Source organism: Mytilus galloprovincialis, chromosome 4, assembly GCF_965363235.1.
Source record: "Mytilus galloprovincialis chromosome 4, xbMytGall1.hap1.1, whole genome shotgun sequence".
In the NCBI taxonomy this organism is placed as follows: domain Eukaryota; kingdom Metazoa; phylum Mollusca; class Bivalvia; order Mytilida; family Mytilidae; genus Mytilus; species Mytilus galloprovincialis.
Genome location: NC_134841.1, coordinates 11859672 through 11876022, shown reverse-complemented (window position 1 = coordinate 11876022; position 16351 = coordinate 11859672). Strand labels below are relative to the sequence as shown.

Sequence of the window (16351 nt, the reverse complement as noted above, 5' to 3'; positions counted from 1 at the left end):
ACAGGACTACAATACAAATAAATGAGAGAACATATAGGACAGAGAAACACACGAGTAATAGCTAACAAAAGGTACCAGGTTTAAAATTTAATACGCCAGACGTGCGTTATGTCCACACAAGACTAACCAGTAGCGCTCAGATGAAAAAAGTTCGACAGCCAAAACATGTACTAAGCCACAAATTGTGAAAAAAATATTATAAAATTATATCAAATAAAGCTTCAATGTTTTTTTTTAACTCTATTACATAAAGTTACAAATTCGTCATAATCTAATTACATTTAAGTCACAAACAGTCAAATATACTCAATATCATGCTATTTATGTACGTGGTTTTCGTTACATTATATAGTGTAGCGGTTAAATTGTTCGTTTATCTATTATAACAAGAAACAAATGTGTTCAAAAAGAATAAATAAAAATAATGTTTCTTATACCTGCTTGGCTTTGAAATATTCAGCTTTGGGTGTTCCTGATGATGTTCAACCAGAAAAGCGCTTCCATTGTATTATATCGTTTTGTTATGATTTGTCTGAATAAATAAAGTTAAACTAGCGAAAAACGATTAAAAAAATCAAACATTTATGTTATTATCTTTTTTTATGTTAAAGAAAACTATATCATAATCTTTATTTTTAAGAACAAAAATCGCATTCTTTTATTTTTGTCCCCCGTTGGCATGGAAAATTAATATGCTTTTATATTTCAACATTTTCATATCTTTTAGATATTTCTTCGCCATTGGCATGGTCGAATTTTACAAGATCTTGTATCAGAAGCAAGAACGAAAATGATAGAAGCAACTGGTGGTGTCATTAACGACACTGCGATAGCAGAAACCGAGTATATCGCATGCTCAAACACAGATGGAGATGACACAGTACACGAAGATACGTGTGACGAAAACAGCACATCTAAAACAACACCAAAACGTTCTAACTCATGTACTTCTACGTCATCACAACAACGTGTAGCTGAATGGATGCAGCAAAATGATAATATATCAGAAGATGTTAGTCTACCAATGTTTGAACCCGGACCTCCTCCGGTATTTCCTAAACCTCAGGTACACAAAATGTCATACACATATTGTCATACATATTGTTGGTGTTCAATTGACCCTCAGCAATGTACCCTTAATACAAATGTAATTTTTTGTTTCTTAAATCTAATATTATTTAATAATTTTGAACAACTGTACAGAAAGGTTATCTCTAAAATTGAAAAACAAAATGTTAATCAAAAGGCGCTACCAGTATATTTTTTTAAGAAATAAAATTTATAAAAATTTGAATGATAATCCAAGATCCAAATGGTTCTATTCAAGTGAAAAAATTACATCAGTAAAATTTGCTAGTGTACATGTTATTTTACGAAACCATACACAATTGTTCTTTTTTTAGAGGGATCAACATGTCAGAATAAAAAAAAATTCAATCATAATCCAAGACTCAAATGGTTTTTTTAAATATGACAAGAATTTAAAGTTGCATTTGAATTAATACACTCTTTAAGTTGGCATGTTATTTAATGAAACCCATTCTTTTTACAGAGAGATCAACATGTCAGAATAAGTATTCCAGAGTATTCTGAAAGAAAAGTCTTTGATGAGTAAGTTCACTGAAGTTACAGTATACCAACACGTCACCTATCACTTAACATTAAATAACTGCTTGTTCAATTCAGATAAAAAGTTCAGTCGAGCAATTAGAGTTATCTAACAAGATAAGAATACCATTTAAAATTTAAGATTTGATTACCATTGTGACTTTCATTTGTTATGAGTAAATTGAAGGACTTTTATTCATATTGCAATTTTTCTTATTTGACGGATAAACTATCGTTTTTAGATACTTTCATATAACTACAATTCAAATACCAAAACAAACACTTAATCCAAGGCAAGAATGAAATACTAGCAGTATAACTTCAATATATTTTTACATTATTTTTTAGGCGTTTATGGGATAGATTTCAGATGATACCACGTGAACGAATCTCTACCAGTGATACAATTCGACCGTTTGTTAAAGTGTTTAAATTTATCTGTTATGTCCTATTGTTTTGCCTTGTTTTAACGTCAGCTGTTGTTAGTAAGATGTGTGTTCTTTTATTGGCAACCAGTATTATAAAAGTAAGTATTATAACGGGTAATCTTTGTTTTTTATTAACCTTTTTATGCCCCACCTACGATAGTAGAGGGGCATTATGTTTTCTGGTCTGTGCGTTCGTTCGTCCGTCTGTCTGTCCGTCTGTTCGTTCGTCCGTCTGTCCGTTCGTTCGTCCGTCTGTTCGTCCGTCTGTCCCGCTTCAGGTTAAAGTTTTTGGTCAAGGTAGTTTTTGATGAAGTTGAAGTCCAATCAACTTGAAACTTAGTACACATGTTCCTTATGATATGATCTTTCTAATTATAAAGCCAAATTAATCTTTTGACCCCAATTTCACGGTCCACTGAACATAGAAAATGAAAGTGCATGTTTCAGGTTAAAGTTTTTGGTCAAGGTAGTTTTTGATGAAGTTGAAGTCCAATCAACTTGAAACTTAGTACACATGTTCCTTATGATATTATCTTTCTAATTTTAATGCCTAATTATATTTTTTATCCAATTTCATGGTCCATTGAACATGGAAAATGATAGTGGGAGTGGGGCATCCGTGTACTTTGGACACATTCTTGTTTGACTACTACTTTTGATGCCCATTGGTATCTTTTATTTTTCTTTCAAATTTGATTTGAAATTCGACCAGTAATCTATGTTAACGAATGCTTTATTAATAACTTTAAATACATATATTCATATATATGACACATTCTACTCTATTTTTTGTGCTATTACAAATGTGGATTAAACAAAAAGCAATAGTCTTTAAAACGTCGCACATTCTACAGTATTCTAATGGAATATGTATATAACAATAACATTGACACATGATGTTTTTTAATTGTTTAGGATCCGGTGACAAAGAATGATGCAGACTCTCCTGCGTATACTATGTTAGTTATTGTCATGTGTTCGCCATATATCTGTTGGATATTTAGTTACTCTGCAAAGTCCTTATTTGGAAGTAGTGCTTGGCCATCATTCCGGATGGTAATCGTTGTAAGTTGCTTTTTTGTGACGACGCCAAAATGCTGGTATATAATATTGAAGGAAAACATTAAAGCACACCAGACGCGTCCATATAAAAAACCTTTCGGCGATACAAAATACATTTCTACAATGTGAGCGTCAGTTACTATTTTATAAACATACTTGTGTACCTATTATATAAAGATCATGAACAAAATGTGTGGAGTCAAGATACAAAGGGAACAAAAAAAAGCATAGATATACTGACAACGTCATGATAAAAAAAAAACAAAATGTTAAGAAAAGTCTTCAATACACTACATAGAAACCCTAGGCAATACGAACCAAACTAAAGAAAATCGGTAATCTCATATGCTTGAGAAGAGTACTAGTATACATCATACTCCACTTCTAGCAACCTTTATGTTCATCATAGTAATAAGTACAAAATCAGTGACGATGGAAAAGAGGACGGGATTGTGGATACGACCATTGGGACTTTTAATGATCATCGGTGTTAAAATATTCTATAACGGTCAACCATTTGGAGATGGATTCCGTTAATCCTACGACGGGAGCAACACAATAAATCAGAAAATTCTAATAAATATCGATATGCGGTCTTCAGTAATAGACAGGACTGCCAATATTGTTAGTATATTTCTAAATCGTTGTTTGTCAAGACAAGTTTTTGATAAATTTATCCGAAACAAGCAAACATCTCACATCATGCACATGCATGTGCGTTTATCGAAGTAAAATCAAGTATTGTACTGTCATTTTGAGTTTAAAAGCCTGCAATAAATGGTTGATGATAAAACTAGCTATAATCTAAAATTGTAGCTTATTTAATTTCAGTTCAGGAGGAAACGAGGTAAACAGAAGAAAAATAAAATGAATTTTCTCTTGAGTATAAATATGCTTTTGAATGTGTTCATGACATTCTGATATACATATCTTTTTTTTTTTGTATTTCTAGACGCTGTTTGTGGAACTTTTACATACTTTCGGATTATCATTATTAGTTTTCCATATTTTACCAAGAATGGACATGGCAAGAAGTTTACTAACATTTTGTGGAGTATCTACGATACCAGCATTTTTCAAAACAATAGGCCTAGCTTGTGATTCAAGTATTCCCCCAGTGAAACGATGTGCTCAAGGACTTATCAATAGCCTAGCATTTATAATACAGCTAGCAAATCTAGCAGCATCAACTTTGTTCAGTACACCATTGACTGAAACTGAAAAGAATACTCTTAAAGCTACGGTTTTAAACAATGATGAAATAGTTCACACGGTTTCGAGACCACCATTAACATTTGAAGATAGAATTATGTGGGAGATACCAGTTGCTTTACTTTTCATCAGTATTTCATACTGGGAAAATTTTGTCTACGGTAATTTCAGTATACATTCTTTTCACATTCCGTTGTTAGAATGGAAGAAACAGATGCACTCCGTGCGCCAACGCCTATACATATTCGCTGGAATCTGGAAGATAGGCTGGACAATGGTGTTTGCTGTTTTGTTGTTTCCAGGATTTAATTTCAACATTCATTTTAGTGATAAACCTCAGGTCGTGAAAAGTGCTAATACTGTTTTACCCCAACTGCTAACAACAACACTTTCGTACATTACAGAAAGTCCAACCCTGAAATCTATCTCGAGTCTTCCAACTAAGGAAACGACAACTCCTTCAATTTATGATGGCTCTGGACGTAATATAAGGGTAAGACGATCAATTGCTGATGATATTAACACACATGGTATAAATGCTGTAACTAATCTTACCAGTGACACACTAAATCAAAAGTATCAGAAGCTAATGTCAAGTACAGTATCTTCCATAACCAAATCAAATACAGCCAACAATTCCACAAACCCCACAGCGAAATCGAAGACCTCCAATAACAACGAATTTTCTTTTTCAATTCCCGAAGCACTGAAGATTAACTTTATTCAATATGGACCATTATACTTACATCTTATTGCCAGCACTTTGATGTCGTACTTTGGTAGCCTGGCTTGCAAGTTGTGTATGCAAACATTTGGATTTACTATACCATTGTTTTTGGCAACACCAGCAACACTTGGTTTAATTCTTGCACAATCATATACCCAGTTTATACCATCATATTTTTACGTCTGGATATGCCCAGAAATGGAAGGTAACATTAGACTTTACCATTTGCTATGGTTTGGAGTCCTCTGGATATCCCAGGTTATTGTGACAGCACATATATGGTCACCTAAAAATGGACGTATGGCCAAAATAGATAGGTAAGGATTAATGACGGTTGGTTAAGTGATTTATTGATTGATATACAGATATACAAATGGTTAAAGTATATTTATGACAAATAATTATCACATATTTCTGTAAAATTTTCATAGCAACCAGTACTGATTTCGGGGAAACAAGACATGTTTAAGGTATCGTCAACTATAAAGTTGTCCGAAGTTTTGGAATGACACACAAATAAATGAACTCTGTAAAAATAACCTTAAGAACTATTAGAGTGAAATTAAATGTCATGGTAAACAATCAATCAACACATAAACTACTTCACATATGTAGTAATCATTCATACTTATAACGTCGAAAACGGGTAGATACACGTGTAAACTTTTTGTCTGCTATTACTCTCATGCATAGAATTGTTTTTTTACAAGCATACAAAAGTCAATTAATCCTATATTCAATATATATTTGAGTGTTCATTTTAAATTCTTTTCAGATTATTTGTACTGCCCATTCGATGTGGAGTTCTTCTCGATCATAGTATGATGCTTCGTCGAAGGACTAATGATCGTGATTGCTCTTTGTTTAACGCCGACGAAGATGATTCGTTTATGTTTGACGACGACGAGGAGATTCATAAAGCAGACGATGTTGTGCCTCAAATATACGCATGCGCAACAATGTGGCATGAAACCAGAAATGAGATGACGCAACTTTTAAAATCAATTTTCAGGTAGAATATTATGGTATTTTTTTAACATTTCCATATAAACGGGAGGTTTGGCTAGCTATAAAACCATTTTCTACCCACGATGTTTTCGTTAAATGTCCTGTACCAAGTCCGGAATATGAAAATTGTTATCTTATAGTACGTTTTTATGTACGCTGGCGTTTGTTTTGTGTTGAAGTAAAGAGCATTTCTTTGGTCTTATCTTTTAATTTTATAGTTGATGTGCTCCCCTCGGTTTTAGTTTGAAAACAGGATATGTTTTCGCTTAATCGATTTACTATTGAACAGTGGTATAATACTGTTGCCTTTATTCATACACACGAGGTAGAGTGGCATGAAACCAAAAATATTATGACACAACTTTTGAAATCAATTTTTAGGTAGTATAATCTTATTATACATACACTCTTTAGGTCGTACAATCTTATAAATACACTCTTTAGGTAGTATAATCTTATACATACACTCTTTAGGTAGTATAATCTTATACATACACTCTTTAGGTAGTATAATCTTATACATACTCTCTCTAGGTAGTCTTAATGTTCATACAAAAACATTTCATGTAGTATATTTAGTTTTTTCCCCACAAAAAAATCTTGGAAAATTTTACGATAAATAAAACAATTTTCTATAACTTAAATAGTTAGGAATATGGCAGTTGTTATCAAATAGTTCGGTTCCATGTATGTTCGCGTACATTTTTGTTGCACGTCAGTGTTTCTGTTGTTCTGTTGATTTACTCGTATAGTTGATGTGTTTCTCTCTGTCTTAGATTGTAAAACGGATTTGTTTTCTCTCAATCCATTTATAACTTTTGAAAGCGGTATGCTACTGTTTTCATTATTTTAAATAGCCTTTTCCTTATGCCCTTGCTTGACATTATATACTAACATTATCTATTCATATGTCATTCGTATTTTGTAGAATGGATATAGACCATAGCGCTCGATTTCTTGCTCAGAAATTTTATGATATCAAGGATCCAGACTATTATGAATTTGAAGGTAAATTATTTCTACAAAATTTGAACCATGTTGTCATTGATTTAAGTGTATGTGATACTTGTAGTCATACACTTATCTTTAAGAGTTTCAACACAAAATCAATTATGGTTAGGTGACATTTCAGCGTGTGCATTCGTGTTATTTAAAGACATTGTTATGATTTGCATCATGTACATTCTAGAATTTTCAAGCAGTAAATGACTCTTAAATTTAGACGAATGTAAGCTTAAGACTTATGATATGAAATTATCAGATGCATACACCTTCACACTCTATTATTTTGTGTTCTGTTGATATAGATTAAGATGTAAATACTCCACTTTTTCTTCAGCACATATTTTCTTTGACGATGCTATGGAGCTATCAGATGATGATATACTTGTGCCCAATAGTTTCGTTGCTGATTTGATAGACTGTATAGAGGATGCATTGAGGTAGAATTTATAGTTTATTCAATTTCCGATATTGTTCTGTATTTTCTTTCTTCTTTCTGTCAAAAATGATATTCTAAAGCTAATTCTAAAAGTACACATCTCTTTACACTCTACTATTTTCCAACTTCACATGGCGTTGAAATCAGTGTTATATATTATTGTTTTACCTAAATTTTAAACATTGACACATTTTAAGAATGACGAATATTTTGTATTATGCAAACAGTTTGTTTACATTTCGAAACACTAATGAATATCGAATGTCATTTTGTAAAAGGTTTACTAGTATTATTTGTTATTTTTTTTTTATATGACACAGTCTTACATGTATTATTAGAGTGAAATATAACCCAAACCATCAATAGTATTATCATAATATAAGTATACGTATGTACTTAATATTTCAGCTCAGTACATGAGAGACAAATGTATATTAGCTCTCCAGTGAGAACACCTACTCCTTACGGAGGACGTCTGATATGGCGATTACCGGGTGGTACAAAACTTATTGCACATCTGAAGGACAAACATAAAACTCGTCACAAGAAACGTTGGTCACAGGTAAATTATAGAAAAAAGTGTTGATTCTCTTGCGCATTTAACACATTAACACATTATATAATTTTCTCATAAAACTAGGTTTAACCCACCATTTTATACATACGAAAATGCCTGTACCAAGTCAGGAATATGACAGTTGTTATCAATTCTTTTGATGTATTTGAGCTTTTTTCTATTTGATAGTGACTTTCCGTTTTGAATTTTCCTCCGAATTCTGTATTCCTGTTATTTGCCTTTTTAGAGTCAACAAATGTTCAAACAACACGGTGTGGATAATAATTGTTTTATCTGCGTCAGTATTTTTACAGTCTCTCTCTTGGAATCAATTTATGATTTTTTTAATAGCGGTATACTACTGTTGCCTTTATTTCTTAACCGAGTTTAAGTATTTGTTGTGCAGCACCATATGTTTCCTAGTCTATTTCAAAGTCTTCTTTATAAGGTTTTATGTAAAACTATGTTCCAATGCAGTCATCTTTTTTTACAGTTAATTAAATCTTTGGTAAAAAAAAAATCCTGACCATACTCTTTTACAGCAAAGCTTCTTTAAATCTTTCCACCTCCGATGCAGACTAATTTCTGCATTTCGTTTCGTTTCAAATGTACTTCTGCATATCACTCAAATGTAAACTTTTGTTGATCTTTTTAGGTGATGTATATGTACTACCTGCTTGGTTATAGAATCTTAGCTCAGCCAGAAAATCTCCTACGTAAAGACGGTGATAGAACCGAAACTCCGGACTCGGATACTTCCAGAGTTCGTCTCACAGAAACTCAATTACGACGTAGGCGACAGGCCTCCCATTTTACTCGCAGTGTCATTTTTAACTATACCAGTGAAGAAGTTCATACACAGGTAATTGACTATTGTTTTTTGTTTTTTTTCATGTTCTGAAATATTTATTGAAAACTGTTTAATCGTACACAATTTAACCTGTGAATTGATAAATAAGACATAATTTATCCTTTATATAAAATATTTTGATAGTGAGATATATAATACACATTAGCAAGGTATAAAAAATTCCATTTTTTTGTTTATTTCAAGTTTTATCATAAGTCACAATATCTTTCATACAGGCAGAGAATACATTTATTTTGAGTTTGGATGGTGACGTAGACTTTAAACCTGATGCAGTCAGATTGTTAGTCGATCGACTTAAGAAGAACAAAAAAGTTGGAGCCGCATGTGGACGTATTCATCCGATTGGTTCAGGTAATTATTATGCATCTTTCTAGAAAGTCTTACTCAGATTTGGTTTTAGTTAGTAACACGGATTTGTTTTGTCGATAAATGTATGACAGTAGTTTACTTATGTTGTATTTATTTACAATTTGTCCTTTTTTTTGTTTTATCCGCTCTTAAATTTTTGAATAGTTCTTTTTGCTTCGAGCATTAATAACCCAACATTTATGTTATGGTTGAACTGTGCATCTGTTACAATAAAATTCTTACAGTAAATCTTACTGAAACACAATTTATATTATTTCATCCTTATATAAGATTTCTTTCTTTCTTAGTAAAAGGAAAAATAAAAAAATACTGAACTCCGAGAAAAATCCAAAACGGAAAGTTCCTAATCAATAGCAAATTCAAAAGCTCAAACACATTACACGAATGGATAACAACTGTCATATTCCTGACTTGGTACAGACATTTTTTTATGTAGAAAAAAGTACATTAAACCTGGTTTTAAAGCTAGCTAAACCTCTCACTTGGGTGACAGTCGCATCAAATTCCATTGATTTGACAATATATTGTCCTGGTAAATAAAGGCAACAGTAGTATACCGCTGTTCAAAACTCATAAATCCATGGACAAAAAACAAAATCGGGGTAACAAACTAAAACCGAGGGAAACGCATTAAATATAAGAGGAGAACAACGACATAACACCGAAACGTAACACACACAGAAACGGACCAAGCATCAGACAAAACACCACGAGAATAACAAATATAACATGAAAACCAAATACATGAATTTGGGATAGACAAGTACCGTGCCACGTCTTATCTCAATTTCTCAAAAATAAGAGAAAACACAAACGACTCAACGTTAAAATGCAACACACACAGAAACGAACAATAATATAACAATGGCCATCTTCCTGACTTGGTACAGGACACTTTTAAAGGGGAATAAAAGTGGTGGGTTGAACCTGGTTTTGTGGCATGCCAAACCTCGCACTTTAATGGCAAAGTTAAATATAACATTGAAATGACAACATAATATTACAGGACTACAATACAAATTAATAGAACATATTAGACAAAGAAAAACATGATTAATAGATAACAAAAAGCATCAGGTTTAAAATTCAATACGCCAAAAACGCGCCTTGTCCACACAATATATAAACTAATAGTTAATTAATTAATTAAAGAAGAAAGCAGCTAAATATGCAGAAGAACAAGTCTCCATAAGCTATTTATTTTTATGCAGGTCCAATTTTGTGGTATCAAGAGTTTGAGTATGCCATTGGTCACTGGTTACAGAAAGCTACCGAACATGTATTTGGTTGTGTTCTTTGTGCTCCTGGGTGTTTCAGTCTATTTCGGGGATCTGCAATAATGGATGACAATGTTGCAAGGAGTTATGCAATACGAACAACCGAGGCAGGACAATATGTACAATATGATCAAGGTGTGTTATAAAATAAGTTACATACTCATGTAATGTCTCCTTTAACTTAAGATAACTATGTCGTGTGAGAACAAAATATGTGACTTTTTTACCTGTAAGGATTAGAATATGCTTATATACTTTTGTGTGTCATCCTGAATGTTATTTTATCTTTAAGATTTTAGAATTGAGTTTTATGTTTAAAATTTAGAACAATCAAATTGTAAAGGTATGGGTGATCTGAACTTGAGATAAAATCCCTAATATACTGTAACTAAATGTACTAAGGGTAACTATAGTAACATAATTTATCACAAAGTTATCAGAAATTACATAAGAAAAGCTTTGACATTGCAATGTTTTGCAATAATCAAACTAATCGTAGCAGGTTCTTACAATCTTTTTCTTATCTTCGTATATCAGTATCCCGTAATCAACATTTATCAAGTAGTACATCCGATAATAAGTCAGTTCTATTTTAGGTGAAGACAGATGGCTAAGCACTCTCCTTTTACAACAAGGATATAGAATAGATTACTGCGCAGCTGCAGATGCTTTGACACATGCACCAGAAACGTTTTCAGAATTCTTTAATCAGAGACGTCGATGGGGACCTTCTACACTCGCCAACATTTGCGATTTATTGGGAGATTGGAAAAACACTGTTCGTCTAAACGATAACATCAGTACCCTTTACGTTTTGTATCAGTTTCTGTTGCTTGTGTCTACCGTACTTGGTCCTGCAACAGTATTACTTATGATGGCTGGTGCATTTACTGTCGTATTCAAGACGACAATTGTAGAGTCATATGCAATATCGTTGCTTCCAGCAATATTCTTTATTGTGGTTTGCATCTTTACCAAGCCGACCACTCAGATCACCGTAGCAACTATAATGAGTGCTTGTTATACGATCTTTATGACTATTGTTTTAGTAGGAACCATTGGTACAGGCATTGAAGGAGGTATAACCAGTCCGAATGTCATATTTCTTATGCTATTGGTAATCATATTCTTTATATCGGCTTTGCTTCATCCAGAGGAGTTCGCGTGTTTGATTTCAGGAGCACTATACTTCATTTGCATACCAATTGGCTATCTTCTTTTAACGATTTACTATTTATGCAATTTGCACGTTGTATCGTGGGGTACTCGCGAAGTGCCACAAAGAAAATCTCGAGAAGAGATAGAAGCTGAAAAGAGGGCTGAGGAAGAAAAGCGAAAAAAGAGAGAGGAAAGGAAAGGATTCTTAGGCTGGCTTGGCCTCGATACTGTCATGAATGAGACAGTTGAGATGTTCAAGCAGTTCCGACAAGCTGCCAGTGCTAATAAAACTGACACAAAGCCCAAAACCGATGAACTACTTGAAGAACTCATTTTAGAACTTCGCCAGAGTAGGGAAAATAAGACACTTCCTCCAAGACAAAGATCGTCGTCTACCATGACTGATAAAGGCGAGACTCCAATTGTACAGGAGAAAAGGATAGAACCGATTCCCGGTAATATGTCATTGATTAGAACAGACTCAACTCCGGCTTGGCTGAGAAACGAAGACCCGGAAAATCCAGGGTGGTTAACCAGTTCCACGTGTGGTGAAGGTCCGATTAAAAGATTGACAGAGAAAGAACGTATATTTTGGAAACAACTTATCAAAAAATATTTGTTTCCTATAAATGAAGATAAAATGCACCAGGAAAAGGTAGCAGCTGATCTAAAAAATCTACGAAATAACGTTGTATTTGGTTTCTTTATGACGAGTGCATTGTGGGTAGCTCTGACCATGCAACTTCAGTTGTTACAAGATGAATTTAAGGATACAGTTTTATTTATCAAGATTCCGTATTTCGACTCTTCTAGAAAAGATCTTACGTTTGAACCATTAGGAATGCTTTTTCTTGCTTTGTTCACTACAATTTTATTTTTTCAATTTATTGGAATGCTCTCTCATAGATGGGGAACAATTTTACATGTTTTGTCAATAACTGATATTTCCTGTACTCAACAATTCACGGAGAAACATAAAATACAGGAAATTATAACTAGAACAATGGAATTACAACGTGTAATTAACATAGAAAATGAACCCGAACCGGATTACGACGATGGATTAACAGACTTTGACGGTGAAGATTTCGACGATGAAGATGATATTTCTTCTTGTTTCTATACAGACACATCAAGTTCGTCTTTTAGTATATCACGTCCTCCACCATCTTATCATTCACATGATATAACAAATGGGAAGAAATGTATACGCCGTCGACCTAGTGCTATATTTAACAGACGAGGCCATGCTACAGGGCGTACCTTACGTCACGCCTTTGAGAGACGCTATAGAAATGAATTACAAAGGACTACTAGTGGCGATTCTGAGAACGACACAGCTGCCCCAGAGGGTGCTGGAAACAATATTATCAGGACTGCTTCCTTGTGAACGCTTGCATATTATTTTTTTAATGGCATAGAGCTTATCAAAAATGATTTGTGATTCCAACTGTATCTGTGATGAAAATTCATTTTATTTTATTGGGTATCGTAAATGAGTTTTTGGTTTGGGAAATGCAAAACACGTATATGACATTTTTTAATATCCACATATCTAATGCTTATTCTCATATCTTCTATATATGAATTGTTTGATTGTACCAACTATGTGTGTGTGTTACAAAAGAAATGTTTTCAATAGTTGTAACATACACTTAGAACGTGTAACGCTAATCAAATGAAGCAAATTTTGATGAGATAAAAAAAAAAGCATTCGCTGAATATAAAATTAAAATGGATTGTACGTTTATTTTTTTATTGCACATAATCAAGCAAACAGAAATTGTTTAATGAAATAGTCCTTTGAAAAATGCGATTGTAAATGTATCTGCTTCAATTTCTATATAGCCGTCTTCTGTAAAGTAAAATAAGTAGATAAACTTATTGGAAGTGTGATCAGCTGATTAAAGCTGTAAAATTTCTGAAAACATCTATGTAAGCTTATCGACAAGTTGCAGGTATTTTCATGGGCATCAAGTGCGCCCCATTTAAAAGTAGAATTGTTCATGAATTGATGTGAAGTACAATGTATGGCCAAACTCAATAAAGACCCATCTCAATTCCATTTAGTTGATAAATTCAATTACACTAACCTTTATAGTATAGCAAATTCAAAATCATTATGTTATTTTGTGCTGAGAAACATTTCTACATAAACTGATAAGGACATGAATAGATGTGCAAAATATAAAAATTTTACTTTTAGAAAGACCCATTTTGGAAGCTTATTCTTTGTAAACGTGTTTTCATTATATCAGAAACAAGTTCAAACCATCCATCACAGATTTATGGGACTTTACGTCTTCATAATCTAATGTACCAAAGAAATACCGTAGAGGAAATTGAAACTACAAACCAAATAAAAAACAGACCAAACATAGTCAAAAGAAAAAGACACTAAACAGAAATATAGTTAATTGAGAAACATGTATACCCATCAAAACACCCAGATGGACTCAGATAAACCGGAAATGGTAAGAAGTTTCTCCTTAACTATTGTTTAGTTAACTTAGTTAATTTCAAATATTTTGTCCTCGAGCATCACTGAAATGATAGTATTGTCGAAATACGTATCTGGAATCATTAAATTGGTATCGTCAATAGTATAACAAATTTTACCTTCCACTGTATCGTTTCTTTGAAAATGATAAAGGGAAAATTCACTTGTGTGTTTTTTTTCTAAGCCATTTTTCTCTATTCATTAAATTTTTCCCCCTTTATTTTCTATTCTTTATATGATCCTCTTATATATCAGCACCCCATTATATGTGTTGATATTCTTTATATTTTAGCCATTGTTTGCACTTTTCTTCACTATACACTTCTGTAAAACACATCCAAACCCTCATAAATACACGTACCAACAAGAATGTTGACTGCAACAGTATGATGACACCACAGACATCCAATTTGATGTGCACTACTGAGTCCCTGCAGATTAATTTTAGTCTAGGAGTTAATGAATCATTTGATGCAAGTAAAATTGTTATTTTATGACAATGTATACAGGATACACGCTGACATCAGTCACGATCAACGTCACTCTTCATACTCTTACACAGAAGATTTAGAGATCAGCACTAATTAAACGATAATATAAGTCGAGTTATTTATATATCATATACTTGATTATTGACCAATGAACCATAACAACTATGTCTATCCCAAATTCATGTATTTGGTTTTCATGTTACATTTGTTATTCTCGTGGTGTTTTGTCTGATGATTGGTCTGTTTCTGTGTGTGTTGCGTTTCGATGTTGTGTCGTTGTTCTCCTCTTATATTTAATGCGTTTCGCTCGGTTTTGGTTTGTTACCCCGATTTTGTTTTTTGTCCATGGATTTATGAGTTTTTAACAGCGGTATACTACTGTTGCCTTTATCTATGTTAAGGTAAGACGAACCCTGTCTAACACCATGCATTCATTTCATACACAAAATAGGTTGACCTATTGCTAAAAGTATATGAGAAACATTCAAAACAATAAAAATTTGACATTGCCGTATCTATGATGAGTTTTTTTACGAACCATAACAATGAAGTAAAGGTCAGAAGAATTCTGTCAGACAGACAAGTTAACTTAACATAGCAATGATTCCATACACCAAAATTTTTTTGAAGTTTCCAAGTTTGACCAATAAACCATTATAAAGAGGCCAATGTCAAATGAAATCGTACGAACAAACATGTCCGCCTTGCAATCATTCCATTCAATAAATACAGTGGCCCTAATGTTTGAAATAACAAAGAAATTGAAGATCAAACGTGAAAAGTGTATCAATGACAAATGAACAACGGAAAAAGTCAAGATCACCACTTTCAATCATTTCTATAACCAATTAAAGATAATATCTTATACTATAAAATTTTGAGACCAACTTTCTTGAGCCGGTTTGTCTCCGTGGAACTATCGTCTGAATGTCGAATCAATGAATGTGTTTGTAGATGTTTTTGTGTTCTGTTAAATGGTCATTTTAAAATTGTTACACGATGATGACGGCTGTACCCATATTTTGACTATTTTATTTATTACAATGGGTACAATCAAAATCACGTGATGGATATACACACACCGGAAGTAACAGTCGAGCAGACCGCTTGAAAGGTAAGTAGTCGTATTTACTTGTTCATATCAATAAAATTTAATACATAACGTAGTGCACCGAATGTAGGATACTATCTAGTTTTGAAATACACAATTATCCTTGCTGGAAAGCGTGCAGTTAATGCTAACACTTCGACACAGTTCCAAAATTTCACCGTCGAAGTGTTTGCAATAACTGCACGCTTTCTAGCAAAAACAATTGTGTATTTTAAAACTACATACTATCCGACATTCGGTGTGCCAACTTATTAATCAAAATTTAATTGATATAAACAAGAAAATGCAACTACTAACCTTTCAAGCGCCGAGTTCGACTGTAACTTCCGGTGTGTGTATATCCATCACGTGATTTTGATTGTACCCCTTGTATTATGTCTGTATAGTTCACACATCATTGTAAATATAACGGAAGTTGATAAGACTGTCAACATAGTGAGAGGTTTAGCGCTATAAAACCAAGGTTAATCCACCATTTTCTACATTTGAAAATGCCTGTACCAAGTCAGGAATATGACAGTTCTTGTCCATT

The 16351-nt window shown here is 33.1% G+C and overlaps 1 protein-coding gene across 1 annotated transcript in view; it reads left to right on the top strand.

Annotated features, from left to right (window-relative positions):
• The window catches only part of LOC143071359 (chitin synthase chs-2-like), a 38439-nt gene extending 24657 nt beyond the window's left edge, over positions 1-13782 (top strand). Inside the window, exons 16-28 of the mRNA XM_076245610.1 lie at positions 728-1066; positions 1553-1611; positions 1957-2134; positions 2952-3101; positions 4051-5354; positions 5813-6049; positions 6974-7053; positions 7385-7487; positions 7895-8048; positions 8698-8904; positions 9129-9264; positions 10494-10694; positions 11156-13782. Of these exons, the coding sequence (XP_076101725.1) occupies positions 728-1066; positions 1553-1611; positions 1957-2134; positions 2952-3101; positions 4051-5354; positions 5813-6049; positions 6974-7053; positions 7385-7487; positions 7895-8048; positions 8698-8904; positions 9129-9264; positions 10494-10694; positions 11156-13107 (5100 nt within the window). The 3' untranslated portion in view covers positions 13108-13782. The remainder of the gene's footprint in view (positions 1-727; positions 1067-1552; positions 1612-1956; positions 2135-2951; positions 3102-4050; positions 5355-5812; positions 6050-6973; positions 7054-7384; positions 7488-7894; positions 8049-8697; positions 8905-9128; positions 9265-10493; positions 10695-11155) is intronic.
• Positions 13783-16351: the final 2569 nt, after the last annotated feature.